The sequence below is a fragment of the Carcharhinus amblyrhynchos genome, chromosome 9 (genome assembly GCF_965287045.1).
Source record: "Carcharhinus amblyrhynchos chromosome 9, sCarAmb.v2.hapA, whole genome shotgun sequence".
Classification (NCBI taxonomy): domain Eukaryota; kingdom Metazoa; phylum Chordata; class Chondrichthyes; order Carcharhiniformes; family Carcharhinidae; genus Carcharhinus; species Carcharhinus amblyrhynchos.
In genome coordinates, this window is record NC_137332.1 from 26,680,739 (window position 1) to 26,698,386 (window position 17,648).

The 17,648-nt window shown below is 43.0% G+C and overlaps 1 protein-coding gene across 1 annotated transcript; it reads right to left on the reverse strand.

Annotated features, from left to right (window-relative positions):
• Positions 1-564: 564 nt before the first annotated feature.
• uqcrh (ubiquinol-cytochrome c reductase hinge protein) lies at positions 565-13,288 on the reverse strand. Its single transcript, XM_080195338.1, has 4 exons — positions 13,204-13,288; positions 10,276-10,305; positions 3,792-3,953; positions 565-822 (listed from the first exon to the last, which is right to left on the reverse strand). The coding sequence occupies exons 1-4, from the start codon at positions 13,243-13,245 to the stop codon at positions 790-792; spliced, it is 267 nt and encodes an 88-aa protein (XP_080051464.1). The 5' UTR covers positions 13,246-13,288; the 3' UTR covers positions 565-789.
• Positions 13,289-17,648: the final 4,360 nt, after the last annotated feature.

The following is a 17,648-nucleotide window of genomic DNA, read 5'->3' on the forward strand; positions in this document are numbered from 1 at the left end:
AAATTCCATACAGGCGGTCACTCAAGGCTGGAAGCAAACCAAACTCCCAGGTATTGTAAGGCAGCAGTGCTAACCACTGTGCTGCCCAGTTGAGCAGATTCAAGGAGTTGAATGGCCTACTCCTGCTCATAAGAATTATGTTCTGTATAGAAATTATTTCCCACAGAACAAAACAGCAGGAACACTGATTGACAACTGTTGCAGTGTTTGCACCAGGAAAGCACATTGCAGCACCTCACCACTAAGGACAACTGATAGTCATTCAATTCCTTATGATTGATCAATTTAACTATTTGCACACCTCTAACAGACTGCCAAACTCAGACCACTTCTATCACACCTGAAGTTAAAGAAAAGATTTGGGACTGAAGCAGATAAATGGAGTTTAGATACAGATCAACCACATGTCTACTATAGCTGAGACAGCATTACAAGTAGGGAAGGATATGAAGAAATCAATTTGAACAGAAAAGAGGACACACCTATCATTTCACTGCAATGGTAGCTTGTTTCAACTCTAATCCATCAGTCTGAACAGAAGAGAATGAAATCAGGCAAACACAATTTGGAGGTCAATAAATTTATTTATAACAGCAAGTATAACTAAACAATTTCTGGCTCCAAACTCGATCACAAGCACAGTAAACCTTTGACAAAGGCAATGCCTGAACCATTGTGCAATGCACCATGAAGATTCATTTCCCAAAGAGAGTTAGAAATCAGTCAATAACTGAGTTCCCCACAACTGTTATGCATTCTGGTACAGCAGAGTTCCTCAGGTACTGGATTTCATTTTAATTTACTGAAGAGAGTTTCAGCCACCTGGAACAAAAAATAAGAGTTTTATATTGGGTGAGAGCACAGTGAATGAGAGAGAACAGACTGGAAATAGTTATGCAGCAATATCCTACAAGTGAATTGGGAGGAAATTTATAACAAGTGTGAGAGTCAGAAAAATAAATATACAGGAACAGCAATTTAGACTAATGGAATACTGTCCTAATGAGGGGAATTGAATACAAAAGTTAGACGTTATGTATCAGTTATTCAGGGCATTGGTGAGACATCTCAAACAGTGTGCAGTTTTCATCTTATTTAAGGAAGGCTGTAAATACATTGGAGGTAGTTCAGAAGAGATTCCTGGTCTTTAACTTGACCAAGGCATTTTATTCTTTAAATGTGAAGCGTTTTGGACTATCCTCCAAAGCATGGTTGCCCGTTGACATTTGTCATCACCTGAGACTTCTGCATGACAATATGATCACCACCACCTTGCATAGATCAAAAGTAACACCTTTCACATGTGGACAGGGTTAAACAAAGTTGCATGTTCACTATTTCCTGACCCATTATCATCCACTCTGAGATTATCAGCTCTCAGTATCGTCGGGATTGGAAGCTTTCCAACTCTGGTCACTTCCAGTCAAAAGCAAAACTGATCATCATGTACATCCATGACTTTCAGTTTACAAGTGACTGCTGCAGTGATGTCTCACTCTATACAGGACATGCAAGGTCACTTGACGACTTCAACATCTTCTAAGAGAGGCTCAGCATATCTTTAAATATTGCCAAGATGAAGGTCATTCACTAACTTTCTCCAAGCCAGATGAGCATCCCCATGCCATCTATGTAGATGGGAAGGCTTTGTTGTACGTGCAGCACTTCCCAAACCTCAGCAGCTACCCCTCCCAAGAGACTAACACCAAGTCAACTGTGCCAGCGCAGCCTTCCTCAACCTGCATCAACATGCCTTTGACAACTGGCGCTTTTGGAAGTCAATAAGGATCCTGGTTTATAAGGCCATTGTGTTGACCACCCTTTAAGATTCTTGACACCTTCCATCAATGGTGCTTGTGTCCTGGGGATCAAATAGGAGGACCACCCTACCAATGCCTCCTCCATGTAGCTGTGAGTACCAGCATCTACCACCAACCACACCACCACCCCCCCACAAAAACCCAGGACAATGCAGCTCACTTGATTGCTACCCCTTCGACAAACATTCAATCCTTCCACCACTGATGAGGGTGTCAGCAGTGTATACCACTGACAAGGTGCAGTGCAGGAACTCACCAAGGTTCCTAAGGCAGCATCTTCCAAACCCATCACCACTACCGTCGAGAAGAAAAAGAGAAGCAGATACCTGGAACACCACTACCTGGAAGTTTCCTTCCACTTCACTCACCATCCTGACTTGGAAACATATTGCACCGTCCCTTCACTGTTGCTGGATTCAAATATGGGAATTCCCTTCTTAACAGCACTGTGGGGTACCTACAATTCAGGGACTGAAGAAGGCAGCTCACCATCATCTCCTCAAGGGCAATTAGGGATGAGCAATAAATGCTGGCCTAGTCAGTGACACATCCCATAAAATATGAAAACAATTCAAAGCCACCATAAAGCTCAGAGGCATTAACACCACTGACTGGGAATAGAAAGCTGGGGTTTGCTCAGCGTAGCTCCACCTGGTCCATCAAGGCACAAGCTGCTTTTGAGGCTCAGAATCTTGACATTGAAACAGAATAGCAGCAGCAAATGAAGGAGAGGTTGGCCGAACTGGGGCTTTGAATTCAACTCCCCACACAGCATGGCCCCACTGCAGAAAAACAATGCAGTTGATAGGTGGAATAAGTGGGTTGTCTTACAAGGAAAGTTTGAACAGTCTTTGCCTCAGAAGTTCAGAAGGATAAGGTGTGATTAATAAGGGGTAAGTATACAAGATCCTGAATGTAATTCACAAAATGGAATGGATGCTTCCTGTTGTGAGCAAATTCAGAACTAGGGGGCACTGTTTTAAAATCACAAAGGCGAAGAGAATTTTTTTCTGAGGGACTTGGTTTCAGAAAGTGGTAGAGATGAGGGTCATCGAATGTTTTTGAAACAGAGGTAAATAGGTTGTTGTTAGACAAGGGAAGGATATCAGGAATAGACGGGAAATTAAGTGTAAAGATTTTTCCCTCTCAGGTTTCACATGAGAGTCAAAGGAACACAAAGAATTCCCAGTCAATGAAATTTGGAGCAATCCTGTTTTTGGTGCGAATTGATAAGTATTTGGAGCATAATCCTTCAGCTAAGTGCACGAGGCAAGTTTTTTTACCCAGAGGATGGTGGGTGCTTGGAACCCGTTGCCAGGAGAGGTAGTGGAAGCGGATACAGTAGTGACTTTTAAGGGGAATCTTGACAAATACATGAATAGGATGGGAACAGAGGGATATGGAACCCAGAAGGGTGGGGGGGGTTGTTTTAGTTCAGTCAGGCAGCATGGTTGGTGCAGACTTGGAGGGCTGAAGGGCCTGTTTGTGCTGTAATTTTCTTTGATCTTTAAGAGTTCACCACACAAGCAAATCAAGGATCGAATCAAGACTGGAAATATCTACATTGCTCTTATACCACAGGCATGATGGTCTGAGGTGACCTCTTTGGGTGTGACACATCATTTGATAATTCTAGAACTAAAGAAGTTCAAATTTCAATCATAATTATAACTTAAGAACCACCTTACCTTCCAATAATTAATTCCAAATACAAAAATAAAGTGTTTTCAGCATTATTTAATAAATCCTTGATGTGATAACACATTAAAAGCATTTATAACAATTTCAATTTCTCCATAGATATGGAAGAAAAATTTCTGTATGAGACATTACAATGGTACCATGGACAGGAACATCAGAATTGCATGCCATGAAGACACTTTACAAAACAAGAACACACAACACTCATAAGAAAAACTGGAATCAAAACAATAATTTAGATACCTATTTATTATACAAGTAGGAACTTACACAATGGTCCCGGGCATGCAAGAAGTCAAACAGCTCCTCAGTACAGGTTTCTGTGGTTTGCGATCGAGAATTCACTCGCTCTGTACAGGCGTCCAGTATTTCTTTCAGTTTCACACAAGTTTCAAGCTGCTCGCATTGCTCCCTGATGTTTGTTATGGGATCCTGTGCAAGGACAACAGCATGTTTCAAACAAATCACATAGCTGAAGCTACTAATTAAATTTATTTTGTGTTTAAATACTAAGCATTTGCTATTTAAATTCTTGCTTTCCAGAAAAAGTATATTTTTAGAACTATCAAATCAGATTTAATTCTCAAATTCTACTCCACCAGTTTTTGAAATGTTAACCTTTTGTGTTCAGCTATTTACCATTTATATAGAAATCTGGAGGAGGGAACCGAGTGTGTGGTGTCGAAATTTGCTGATGACACCAAGATTGGTGGAACGGCAAATTGCGCGGAGGGTGTGGAGAGTCTACAGAAGGATCTAGATAGGCTGGGCGAATGGGCCAGGAACTGGCAAATGGAATTTAATGTTGGCAAGTGCGAGGTGGTACACTTTGGTAGGAATAATGGTAGGAAGGATTATTACTTACATGGCGAAAAACTGCAGCAGGCGACGGTGCAGAGGGACCTCGGGGTCCTTGTGCATGAATCGCAAAAACCCAGCCTGCAGGTGCAGCAGGTGGTCAGGAAGGCTAATGGGATACTGGTCTTCATAGCGAGGGGGATTGAATATAAAAGTAGGGAGGTCTTGCTGCGGCTGTATAGGGCATTGGTGAGGCCGCAGCTGGAGTACTGTGTGCCGTTTTGGGCACCATACTTACGCAAGGATATTTTGGCCTTGGAGGGAGTGCAGAGGAGGTTTACTAGGCTGATGCCAGAGTTGAAGGGGTTGAGCTATGAGGAGAGGCTGAATAAACTAGGCATGTACTCGTTAGAGTTTAGAAGAATGAGGGGAGATCTCATTGAGACATATAAGATGATGAATGGGATGGATAGGATAGAGGTGGAGAGACTCTTCCCGCTCAGAAAGGACAGTAGGACTAGGGGGCACAGCCTCAAGATAAAAGGGGGGCGGTTTAGAACGGAGTTGAGGAGGAACTTCTTCACTCAAAGGGTGGTGAATCTCTGGAATTCTCTGCCCGTTGAAGTGGTGGAGGCTGCCTCGCTGAATGTTTTTAAGACGCGGGTTGATGGGTTTTTGATAAGAGAGGGGATTAAGGGTTATGGGGAGAGGGGGGGAATGTGGAACTGAGCCACGACACATCAGCCATGATCTTATTGAATGGCGGGGCAGGCTCGAAGGGCTAGAGGCCTACTCCTGCTCCTATTTCTTATGTTCTTATGTTAGCGGGATCTCAGAAATTAAGGGCACCAGAGTGGAACTCAGTGAGGGATAGTAACAGGTTTCAGGCTGATTGGCTCCACATTAGTAAACTTTTAATCCCAGCCTTGCTTTTGTGGGGATTAAATATGTAAATGGATGGGACAACACCAGTCTTAGCTATATGTTTGAATATTAACCTGCACTGATTATAGCTAATCTTTCTTCACCAAACAAAATGTAATATTTCCTCAATGCAAAAGCCATTACAGGTCAGCAGCATGTAGCTTCACTGACAACCAGAAATCTACATTTTCCTCTTGCTCATTGGTGACTATTATAATTGATTCAAAATCTTGTTTGCAGCATTGATTTAGTCCCAGGCTGCTATCTGCAGTTAGATTTTTTTTTGCCAATTTCAGGAAGCAGAATGAATAAAAAAAAAATAAAAAATGAAAAAAGACAAAATCTGCAAGATAAATTTGTCCTCAACTTTTAAACAGTAAGTAGTCTCACAACGCCAGGTTAAAGTCCAACAGGTTTATTTGGTATCACAAGCTTTCGGAGCGCTGCTCCTTCATCAAGCACTCACCTGACAAAGGAGCAGTGCTCCCAAAGCTCATGCTACCAAATAAACCTGTTGGACTTTAACCTGCTACTGTGAAGCTACTTACATTGCCTTTCCAATCCAATGCCGGCAACTCTATATTGGACTTACATATTTTATTGAAAATTGTTCTTGGAATGTGAACATCACTTGCAAGACCAGCATTTGTTGCCCATTCAACTGCCCTGAGAAGATGGTGGTGAGCCACCTTTTTGAATCACCGCAATCCGCGTGGTGTAGCGCACCCAAAATACTGTTAAGGAGTTCCAAGATTTTGATAGTGAAGAAACTGAGATATTTGTCTGTCATCTCCAGTGCCTAGATTGATGGGCAGCACTTGCACAGCAATTTGATACAACAGAATTGTTTGCTGGGACATTTCAGAGAGCAGCTGAGAGTTAAACACATTGCTGTGGGCCTGGAATCGCACAGGCTAGAGTAGATAATGAATGCAAATTTTCATCCTGGTAACCATTAGTGACAGCACAAAGTCTCACAACACCAGGTTAAATTGGAAGCAGAAGCCACTAGCTTTCACAGGCAGCGCTGCTCCTTTGTCAGGCGAATGGGAGTTCTGTTCACAAACAGGGCATATAAAGACAAACTCAATTTACAAAATAATGGTTGGAATGCGAGTCTTTACAGGCAATCAAGTCTTAAAGGTACAATGACTTGATTTCCTGTAAAGACTCCCATTCCAACCATTATTTTGTAAATTGAGTTTGTCTTTACATGCCCTGTTTGTGAACAGAACTCCTACTTACCTGACGAAGGAGCAGCGCTCCAAAAGCTTGTGGCTTTTACTACCAAATAAACCTGTTGGACTTTAACCTGGTGTTGAGAGACTTCTTGCTGTGTTTACCCCAGTCCAACGACAGCATTTCCACATCAAACATTAGTGAAACAGGCAGATTTTTACAATCATAGCTTCATGTCTATTATTAATGAGACTCACATTTTATTCCACATTGATTGATTACACTTAAATACCCTAGCTGTCATGGTGGGATATGAACTTGCATCCGTGAGCCATGTCCAGGCCTCTTGATCCAGTAACATTACAACTGTGTTACCACCTCCTACAAGAGTTGATAATTAGACACTGAAGAGGTACTTGCAGTTTCCTTGCTGATGAGGTCAATATTTTTATTTGCAGCTTTAATGACACAAGCAGCACAATCAAGGCCAGTCCTTACTACCAACATCTTTGGGTCACCACTGACCAGAAGTGAACCAGCTATATCAGTACCACAGCAGGATCTGAATACTCCGTAATGAGTGGTTCACCACCTGACTCAAAACTCAAGTCGCGAGTGATAGGTACAGTTGCCTAACAGATGCAACTGAATAACTCGAAGCTTAACAGCATACGCAACCCATTATATTGGGAATAGAAAACGAGAGAAGCACAAGAGAGAAGGGAACAGCTGGCCATGAGGGTATATTTAGATGAAAAGATAGAAGCAACAGCAGAACAAACTGGTTGGGCCAAAGAAGAACATAAGAAATAGGAGCAGGAGTAGGCCATCCAGCCCTTCAAGCCTGCCCCGCCATTCAATAAGATCATGGCTGACACGACAGATCAGCCATGATCTTATTGAATGGCGGGGCAGACTCGAAGGGCTGGATGGCCTACTCCTGCTCCTATTTCTTATGTTCTTCTTTGGCCCAACCAGTTTGTTCTGCTGTTGCTTCTATCTTTTCATCTAAATATACCCTCATGGCCAGCTGTTCCCTTCTCTCTTGTGCTTCTCTCGTTTTCTATTCCCAATATAATGGGTTGCGTATGCTGTTAAGCTTCGAGTTATTCAGTTGCATCTGTTAGGCAACTGTACCTATCACTCGCGACTTGAGTTTTGAGTCAGGTGGTAAACCACTCATTACGGAGTATTCAGATCCTTGGCCTGCTTGTGTCACATAACCTGTAACATATCATGAGACTCCATAACCAGCCCTTACAGCGCACCTACCCATAGTGTAGCAACATATCAAGATCACCTCAATAACACTCTCTTCCCTGCAACAACTCCTTCATCACATTTGAACATACATACGGACAAAAAAGTAGGCCACAGGGGAGGCAATAGCCTAGTGGCATTATCACTAGATTATTAATCCAGAAACTCAGCTAATGTTTGGGACAGACAGGTTCAAATCCTGCCATGGCAGATTGTGAAATTTGAATTCAATAAAAAAAAATCTGGAAAGAACAGTACACCGATGACTATGAAACCATTGTCAATTGTCGGAAAAACCCACTTCGTTCATTAAAGTCCTTTAGCGAAGGAGATCTGCTGCCCTTACCTGGTCTGGCCTAGACGTGACTCCAGAGCCACAGCAATGTTGACTCTCAACTGCCCTCTGAAATTGCCTAGTAAGCCACTGAGTTGAAACAATTACTATAAAGTCTCACAAAAATGAAACTGGATGGACCACCTGGCATCAACCCAGGCATTGGAAATGACACCGGCAAAACAAATAGTCCTGTCGACTTTGTAAAGTCCTCCTTACTAACATCTGGGGGCTAGTGCCAAAATTGGAAGAGCTTCTCACAGACTAGTCAAGCTACAGCCTGACATAGTTGTTCTCATGGAATCATATCTTACAGATAACATCCCAGATACTATCATTACCATCCTTGAATATATCTTGTCCCATAAGACATAGGAGCAGAATTACGCCACTCAGCCCATCAAGTCTGCTCTGCCATTGAATCATGGCTGATATTTTTCTCATCCCCATTCTCCTGCCTTTTCCCATAACCCCTGAACCCCTTATTAATCAAGAACCGATCTCTGTCTTAAAGACACTCAATGACCTGACCACCACAGCCTTCTGTGACAAAGAGTTCCACAGATTCACTGCTCTCTGGCTGAAGAAATTCCTCATCTGTTTTAAAGAATTGTCCCTTTAGCCTGAGGTTCTGCCCTCTGGTTCTAGTTTTTCCTACTAATGGAAACATCCTCTTCACGTACACTCTATCCAGCCCTCGCAGTATCCTATAGCTCTTCATTCCAGGGATCATTCTTGTGAATCTCCACTGGAACTTTTCCAAGGCCAGCACATTCTTCCTGAGGTACAGGGCCCAAAACTGTTCACAATACTCAAAATGGAGTCTGATCAGAATCTTGTACAGCCTCAGAAGTACTCTTTATTCTAGCCCTCTCAACATGAATGCTAACATTGCATTTGCCTTCCTAACTGCCAAATGAACCTGCAAGTTAACCTTAAGAGAATCTTGAACAAGGACTTCCAAATCCTCTTTGTGCTTCTGATTCCCTAAGCATTTCCTCATTTAGAAATTAGTTTATGCCTCCATTCCTTCTTACAAAGTGCATAACGTCACACTTTTCCACACTGAATTCCATCTGCCCACTCTCCTAGCCTTTCCAAGTCCTTCTGCAGACCCCCCGCCTCCTCAATACTACCTGCCCCTCTACATATCTTTGTATCATCTACAAACTTAGCAGCAGTACCTTCAGTTCCTTCTTCCAAATCGTTAATGTATATTGCTAGAGTGATAGCCCTTGACATCAAGGCCTCATTGGATTGTGTGTGGCATCAAGAAGCCCTAGCAAAACTGGAATCAATGGGTATTGGGACAAACTCTTTGCAGCTTGGAGTCATACTTAGCATAAGAAGATGGTTGTGAAGGGTCAGTCTTCCAAGTTCCAGGACATCCCTGCAGAAGTCACTCAGGATAGTGTCCTAGACCCAACAATCTTCAGCTGCCTCATTAACAAACTTTCCTCTGTCATAAGGTCAGAAGTGGGAATGTTCAGCACCATTCGCAAATCCTCAGATACTAAAGCAGTCCACGTTCAAATGCAACAAGATCAGAACAAAATCCAGGCTTGAGCTGACAGGTGGCAAATAACATTTGCACCACACAAATGCTAGGCAATGACCATCACCAATAAGAGACACTCTAACCACCGCCCCATGACATTCAATGGTGTAACCATCACTGAATCCCCTGTCAAATCCTCAAGGTTATCATTGACCAGAAGTTCAACTGGACTGGCCACGTAAACACAGCAGCAACAAGAACAGGTCAGAGGCTAGGAATACTGCAGCAAGCAACTCAATTCCTGATTCCCCAAAACCTGTCCACAATCTACAAGGCGCAAGTCAGGATTCTGATGGCATGCTCCCCACTTGCCTAGGTGGGTGCAGCTCCAACAACCCTTAAGAAACTTGACACCATCCAGGACAATACTTGATTGGCACAGTATTTGAGATGCAGTCTTACCAATGTCCTCAGAAGGATAAGAACAACAATGCTGTGGAAACACTTATCCTTCCAAACTTCAATAAATATTGCTGTTCTTTCATTGTCATTGGGCAATTATCTTGGAATACCCTATTTAACATTGTTTTGAGAATACAAGGGACTGCAGCTGGTGAAGGAAAAATTCCATCAACATTTTCTCGGGGTAATACGAACAGACAATAAATATGACCTTGCCCACATCCCAAGCACAAGTAACAAAAATCAAATGAGAACTTCCAGATAACTAAGATTTAAACAGAGGATCTTTGTTCACTTACCACCAATTCTTCTTCCTCTTCTTCTTCATCCTAAGGAGAAACAACTTGATTAGTATTAAATAGGAAGTATTAAATGACACGTTGATCCATTTAGATAATTTTTCAAACACAAAAACAAAAGGAGACTTCAGGTTTTATGGAGGGTCCTGAGAGAGGGGAAATGGAGGAGGGGAGCAGAAAGATAGGTGATCAAGAAAATGGACAAAAACCAGGTTAATGGAGTTGAGGTGCAGAGCCATCGTAGCATTATATAACAACGGTACAGGCTTGAGAAGCTAATGGTCCCCTCCTGTTTATATGTTCCTGTAAGTCGTTGTAGGTTGGCATGCTTAGGCAAATAGACAAGCAGGGTCTGCATGATAGCTGAAGCTGCTGAGATGGCAGACAGCAAAGCACTGAACTGGTCAAGTCTGAAGGCGACAAGGACAGAGATGAGGATTTCTTGAACAGCAGGTTAGGTGTAAAGATTCGCATTCTAATCAGTAATCTCTAAACTGTCTGTGCTTTATATGCTCTGTCTGAGGCCAGAACTCTCCATTCACCTGACGAAGAGGGTGTCCCTCGAAAGCTTGTGAGTATATTATCAAATAAATAGGTTGGACTAAAACCTGGTGTTGTCAGACTTTTTACTGGATTTCAGGACAAACAGACTAAAGGAGGGGAAGAAGTGAAAGTCTTTGCAATTACATTTAGATTCAGATTTAATAAGTCATTGAGGACCAACACAGTGACATCAAACAAGAGATGGGAGCTGTAGTGAGTTGGAGTTTGGGACGGGGGCAGCCAAGATGATGTCTTCAATCTCAGCTGATGGAAATATGACAGTACAAGACATAACAAACAGGTTGAGAGGTGAAACCATAGGTCATTCACATACATAGGCATGCTGTTGGGATTGCCAAAGGGCAACAGGAAATTGAGAAATGAGGTGGCCAAAAATTAATATATTACAGCGCCTGATGTATTGGTGGCATAGCAGGATGAGAAGCTCTTGTTACATGTGATCTGACTGATTAGTTAGGCAAGAGTAAAATCAAGTTAAAAAGTTGCACTGATAATGGAGGAAGCATTGAAGAGGATGATTCTGACCATCATGATCCTAGACATTGTCTCACACTGAAACAGACTGACCACAAACCTCATCCATGACTTTTGTCACCTCCAGATTCGTCTATTTCAATACTCACCTGACTGGCCTCCAATCATCTCCCTGGAACATACTTCAGTTCACTCGGAGCTCTGCTGGCCTTATGCACATCCATCCTTCCTAAGCCATGAGCACATCTATTCCACAGCCTCCTATGTGAACCACTTCAAGCCCACAGCTTCTCCACATTTTTAACTTCCACCAGCCTTTAACTTCTTCCCAACAATTTCTCTATTTCTTCAACATAGTCCTTCTGTTAACCTATGCCCTTCACCCCAGTAAGAAGCCACACCGTCAGTCACCTAGCTTCCACACAAATTTTGTTCCCTCAGTCTTTCATCCTTTATGACACCCCTTAAAATCCACTTCATTTAGACCCCCTTTGGCCCACTGGCCATTTTCATTTCATTATGCTCCTGTGAAATACTTCAGAATATTTATCAAGCAACATAAAAAGTACTAGATAAATATGTTATTATTGCAGCAAGCTAAATTAATTTCCATATTTTAAATAGTATATTATTCAAGACATTTTCCTACACAACGGTTATCACAGCTGCCTCACAGCTCTTTACCCGGGTTCAGTTCCGGCCTCGGATGACTGTGTGTACGACATTTGCATGTACTCCCCATGTCTGCAAGGGTTTCTTCGTGGATGCTCTGGTTTTCTCACACAGTCCAAAGATATGCAGGCTAGGTGGATTGACCAAAGTAAAACTGCCCCTTAGTGTCTCAAAAAGTGTAGGTTAAACCAATTAGCAGGACAAATGTGTGGGCTTTAGGACTAGGTCCTCTGGCAGAGCAACAGGACAGACTCAATGAGCCAAATGGTCTCTTTCTGCACTGTAAGTATTCTATGATTTTATAAAATTCTCAGAAAAACTCAGTTTTCATTGAAGCATTTACTAGGAAATCAAAGGGAGGGCAGGAAGTGAGGGATGGGAATCACATATTTTAAAAAGTGACCTATAAAGTGATAAAGTGGAAAGGAGGGGATGGTATGTGGGCATCATCACCTTTTGTTCCATTTGTTTTTAAACACTTTTCATCTGTAACAAGTTTAGTTTACAGGTCCCAATGGGAGTGCTAATTTTCATGTTTGCTCCACAGACACTGCCACGGTTGAGTCTTTCAAGCATTTGAGTTAAATTTCAAGCATTCAGTGCTTTTTCCTGTTTTTAATGTTACATCAAAAATGTGACATCTGCCTGACTTATAAGATCAATGCCTTCCCACAACCATCGTTGCAAGCGGAGTAATGTTGGGGCACAGATTATAAACGTGGATTAAGTTTCTAGGTTTCTCTGCCTTGCTCACTACAGGGCACCAAACTGCAACTGACAGTATGTCATGATTTAATAATCAAACTACTGGCACCGGGGAAGGGCATTCCCAGTAGCTGGAGAAAGCGGGGAGATCAATGAAGAAGTTGAACTATAGACACCACTGCAGGAAATAGGAACTGAAAAGTGCTGCAAGTGCTGCAAAAGGTCAGTATCACTGGGGGAAATCAGCAGTGGCTGTGCAGATTTAGTGCCCTAAATCCGAGGCGAACTAACCCCCCCGCCTCTCAGCCCGTATCCCCACACAGCTCGCCGGCCGGCCGGCCCGCCGCCCGCCTCTTGTCCTTGGACTCACCCCGAGCGGCCCGGGCTTTATCCTTGGCTTCGTGCCCCAGGCCTCACGCAATTTTCAGAGCCCGGCCTCAAATTACAGATGGCTTCGCCCTACCCTACTCCACCTCCCCGCTGTGGTCCCAGTTCCCCCTCGCCGACCCTCACCTCCGGTCCCCCGGTTAACATCAGCTCATCCTCCAACCCCATGGCGCCGACCTTGCACTCACACCCCGGCAAGAAGAGCTGCGCATGCTCAACCGACCAGTAGTGACGTCAGCCGCCAAAGACCCGGATGTTCCGCACAAAGTGATAGACTGTGTTCAGCAGCCGGAAGTGGTTTGGCAACATCTATTTCTGGGGCATGTCTCCATTCATTTCAGTTCGTGTCCAAAGCAACAAGTTTTGCTAATGACCAACGTGCATTTTTTAAATGAAAAAAAGCGATAAATCATATCCGCCGCTGCAGCAATAAATTATACTTCGGTTCATTATTACTGAGTGCGACATTTAACCAACATTAGGGAGATCGAGATAGGGTCATCTTTTGCAAAAGGCAAATTACTGCGGATGCTGGGATCTGAAACAGAAACAAGAAGTGCTGGAAAATCTCAGCACGTCTGATATCATCTGCTTAGAGATAATGAAACAATCTCCATAAATACTGTACAACAGCCCTGGACTGCAGATCTTCACACCCTATATCCCATAAGGTCTCCGTTCCTTTCTGTCAGCTCCTTCCCTACTGTCGCATTGGTACTGATGATGTCACTCTCCAAAGTGGTGCTTCTAATCTGTGCTCCTTCTTCCTCAACTGTGGTTTCCCACTACCAGTTATCGACAGGGCTCGCCACAACATGTGGTCCGTCGCCCACGCCCCTCCCTCCCAGAACAAGGATAGAATCCCACTTTTTCTCACATTTCACAATACCAGCCTTCACAAACAAAGCATAATCCTCCACTATTTTCACCAACTCCAGCGTGATGCCACCACCAAACACATCTTTTCTTCACTCCCTCTGTCAACATTCCACAGAGACCATTCCCCCTAGGATAACCAGTTCACTCTTCTACTATACCCAACACCTCTCCCATCACCCAAGACACCCCTCCCATTCAATCACAGAAGGTGTAACACCTGCCCCTTTACCTCTTCCATGCTTACCATCCAGCGTCCAAAACAGTCATTCCAGGTTAAGCAACATTTCACTTGCACCTCTTTCAATTTGGTCTACTGCATTCACTACTCCCAATGTGGTCTCCTCTATATCAAAGAGACCAAATGTAAACTGGGTGATCACTTTGCTGAGCACCTCTGGATTGTGTGCAATCAGGACCCTGACCTTCCTCTTGCTTGCCATTTTAACACATGATCCTTCTCCCATGCACACCTCTGTCCTTGGCCTACTGCAATGTTCCAGTGAAACTCAACGCAAACCGGAGTAACAGCACCTCATCTTCTGGCTAGACACATTATAGTCTTCTGGTCTCAACACTGAATTCAACAACTTCAGATAATTAGCTCTACCCCAACTCAACCACTTTGTTTTCATTTCATTTCATTTTTAACTATTCTCTACCTTTTATTTCTTTATTGTCTTTCTTAATTTTTGTTCCTCCCCACTCTTCCCCCTTTTCCTTAGCTTTTCTCTCCCTTTGCTTCCCCTTTTTCTCCATCTTATCTCTGTCCCACCCTCCACCCACCGCCCCCCCTCCCCCCATCGTCATCTGTTCCAACTTACCCTCTGATTTCATCTTCTCTGATGTTCAGCCATTCACAGTTTTTATTCTGTCTATGGACTGCCATTCGCAGCCTTTCCCCTTGTTTTATGGCTATGGCTTACCTTTCATTCTCTCACCCTGCAGTATAAATATCTCCCATTTTCTATGCCTTTTAGCTTTGACAATGGGTCATCTGGACTCAAATCGTCAACTCTTTTCTCTCCTTTCAGATGCTGCCAGACCTGCTGAGTTTCTATAGCATTTCCATCTTTTGCATACAATGTTTATTTGACAAGTATACCCAAACATGATTACTGTCTTGAACAGCTCTTTGGGCTAAAGAATTCCAATGATTCGCCACCTTGGATGCAGACATTCCTCATTTCTGTCTTAAATGACCTGTTCTGAGAATGTGCCCCCCCCCCCAACCCTGTCCCAGTTCCCCATCCTTGGGAAATATCCTATCTACATTTGCCCTGTCATGCTTTGTTGGGAATTGTGTAAGATTCAATGAGGTCACCTCCCATTTTTTTGAAACTTCAGAGAATATAGGGCCATTTTCCTCTATCTTGCTTCATAAGACAACCCACCATCCCAAGAATTAGACTAGTGATCGTCTGGTGCACTCCTGCCAAGGCAAGTGCATCCTTCCTTAATTAAGGAGGTGAAAGCTATATGCAGTCTCACCAAGGAGCAATACAATTACAGCAAGACATCTTTACCCCTATACTCAAATCCCCTTGTGGTGAAGGCCAACGTATCACTTACCTTCCTATTCATTTGCTGTACCAAGATGCTACATTTTAGTGACTCATAATCAAGGATACCCAGGTCTCTTTGGGCATCACCATGTTGCAAATTCTTATCATTTAAGAAATATGTCACTTTTCTGTTGTTTCTATCAAACTGGACAACTTGCCTTTATTCACATTATTTTCCATCTGCCATGTTCTTGCCCATTTGTTTAGACCCCTTGAAGCCTTCTTGCGTTCTCCTTGCATTCCTACCCAGTTTGATGTCATCAGCAAATTCGGAAATATTACAACTGGTCCACATAAACAAATCTTTTACATAGGCTGTGAACAGCTATGGTCCCAGCACTTAACCTTGTGGTACCCCAATAATAACAGTCTGGCATCTTGAGGATGACCTGTTTTTCCCTACCCTGTTTTCCATCTGATGACCAATTCTCAATCCAAAGCAGTATATTACCCCCAATCCCACGTGCTCTAATTTTGTTTACTCCTGGGTAAATGAGAGAAAATGGAGAACTACAGACTTATTAGTTTGATAAATGTTTATTATTTTTCTGAACAATTCATCAGCAGACACTTGTGAATTTGTTTAGTAGCTTACCTTCATGGTTTCCAAAAATGTTAGGATCTATCAAGTCAGGTTTTACTCTGGAATTTGACTTGTCCTGTAGTATCAGCTGGAATCGTAAGAAACCTTTAACTTCTATTCACAAAATCATAGAATTTACGATACGGACACAGGCCCTTCAGCCCAAACTGGTCCATGCTGACCAAAATGCCCATCTAAGCTAACCCCATTTACTTGCATTTGGCCCACACCCCTCTAAACCTTTCCTATCCACGTAAGTGTTCAAATGCCTTTTAAATGCTGTAAATGTCCCAGCCTCAACAACATCCTCCAGCAGCTCATTCCACATACATACCACCCTCTGTATAAACAAGTTGCTCCTCAAGTTCCCATTAATTCTTTCCCCTCTTAAGTTAAACCTATGCCCTCAATTCCCCAATCGTGGGAAAAAAGGCTGAGTGTATTCACCCTATCCATGCCTCTCATGATCTTATACACCTCTTTTGCTCCAAAGAAATACGTCCTAGTCTGTCCAATCTCTTCCTATAACTCAGTCCCTTAAGTCTTGACATCCTTGTAAATCACTTCTGCATTCCCTCCAGTTTAATAACATTTTTCTTGCAGCACAGCAACCAAAACTGGACAATACTCCTGGTGCGGCCTCACCAATGTCCTGTACAATGCAACATAACTTCCCAACTTCTATACTCAGTGCCCTGACTGATGATGGCCAGCATGCCAAAAGCCTTCTTCACTGCCCTATCTACCTGCGACTCCACTTTTTGAGAACCATGCATCTGAACTCCGAGGTCCATCTATTCCATGATACTCCCTAAGATCCTACCATTCACCTAAGTCCGACCTTGATTTGACTTTCCAAAATGAAAAACATCACACTTATCTGTGTTGAAGTGAGGAACGAGGCTAGAAATCAGAAACAGATCCAGTTAAGTAAAAGTTCTCGGCCCACTTCCTCAGCCGATCAAGGTCCCGCTGTAATTTTTGATAACCATCCCCACTGTCTACTATACCATTCATTTTAGTGTCATCTGCAAATTTACTGATCACGCCTTGTAAATTCTCATCCAAATTATTGGTATAGATAACAAACGACTTAACACTGACCCCTGAGGCACACCACAAGTCCCAGGCCTCCAGTTCTACAAGCATTCTTCCACCATTACCCTCTGCTTCTTACCATCAAGCGAATTGTATATCCAATTTGCCAGCTCTTCCTAGATTCCATGTGATCAAACATTAAGGGGAAGTCGTGTTTGACGAATTTATTGGACTTGGAGGGAATGCAGAGGAGGTTTACTAGGCTGATACTGGAGTTGAGGGGGTTGAGCTATGAGAGGCTGAATAAACTAGGCTTGTACTCGTTAGAGTTTAGAAGAATGAGGGGAGATCTCATTGAGATGTATAAGATGATGAATGGGATGGATAGGATAGATGTGGAGAGACTCTTCCCGCTCAAAGAAGACAGTAGGACTAGGGGGCACAGCCTCAAGATAAAGGGGGGGTGGTTTAGAATGGAGTTGAGGAGGAACTTCTTCACTCAAAGGGTG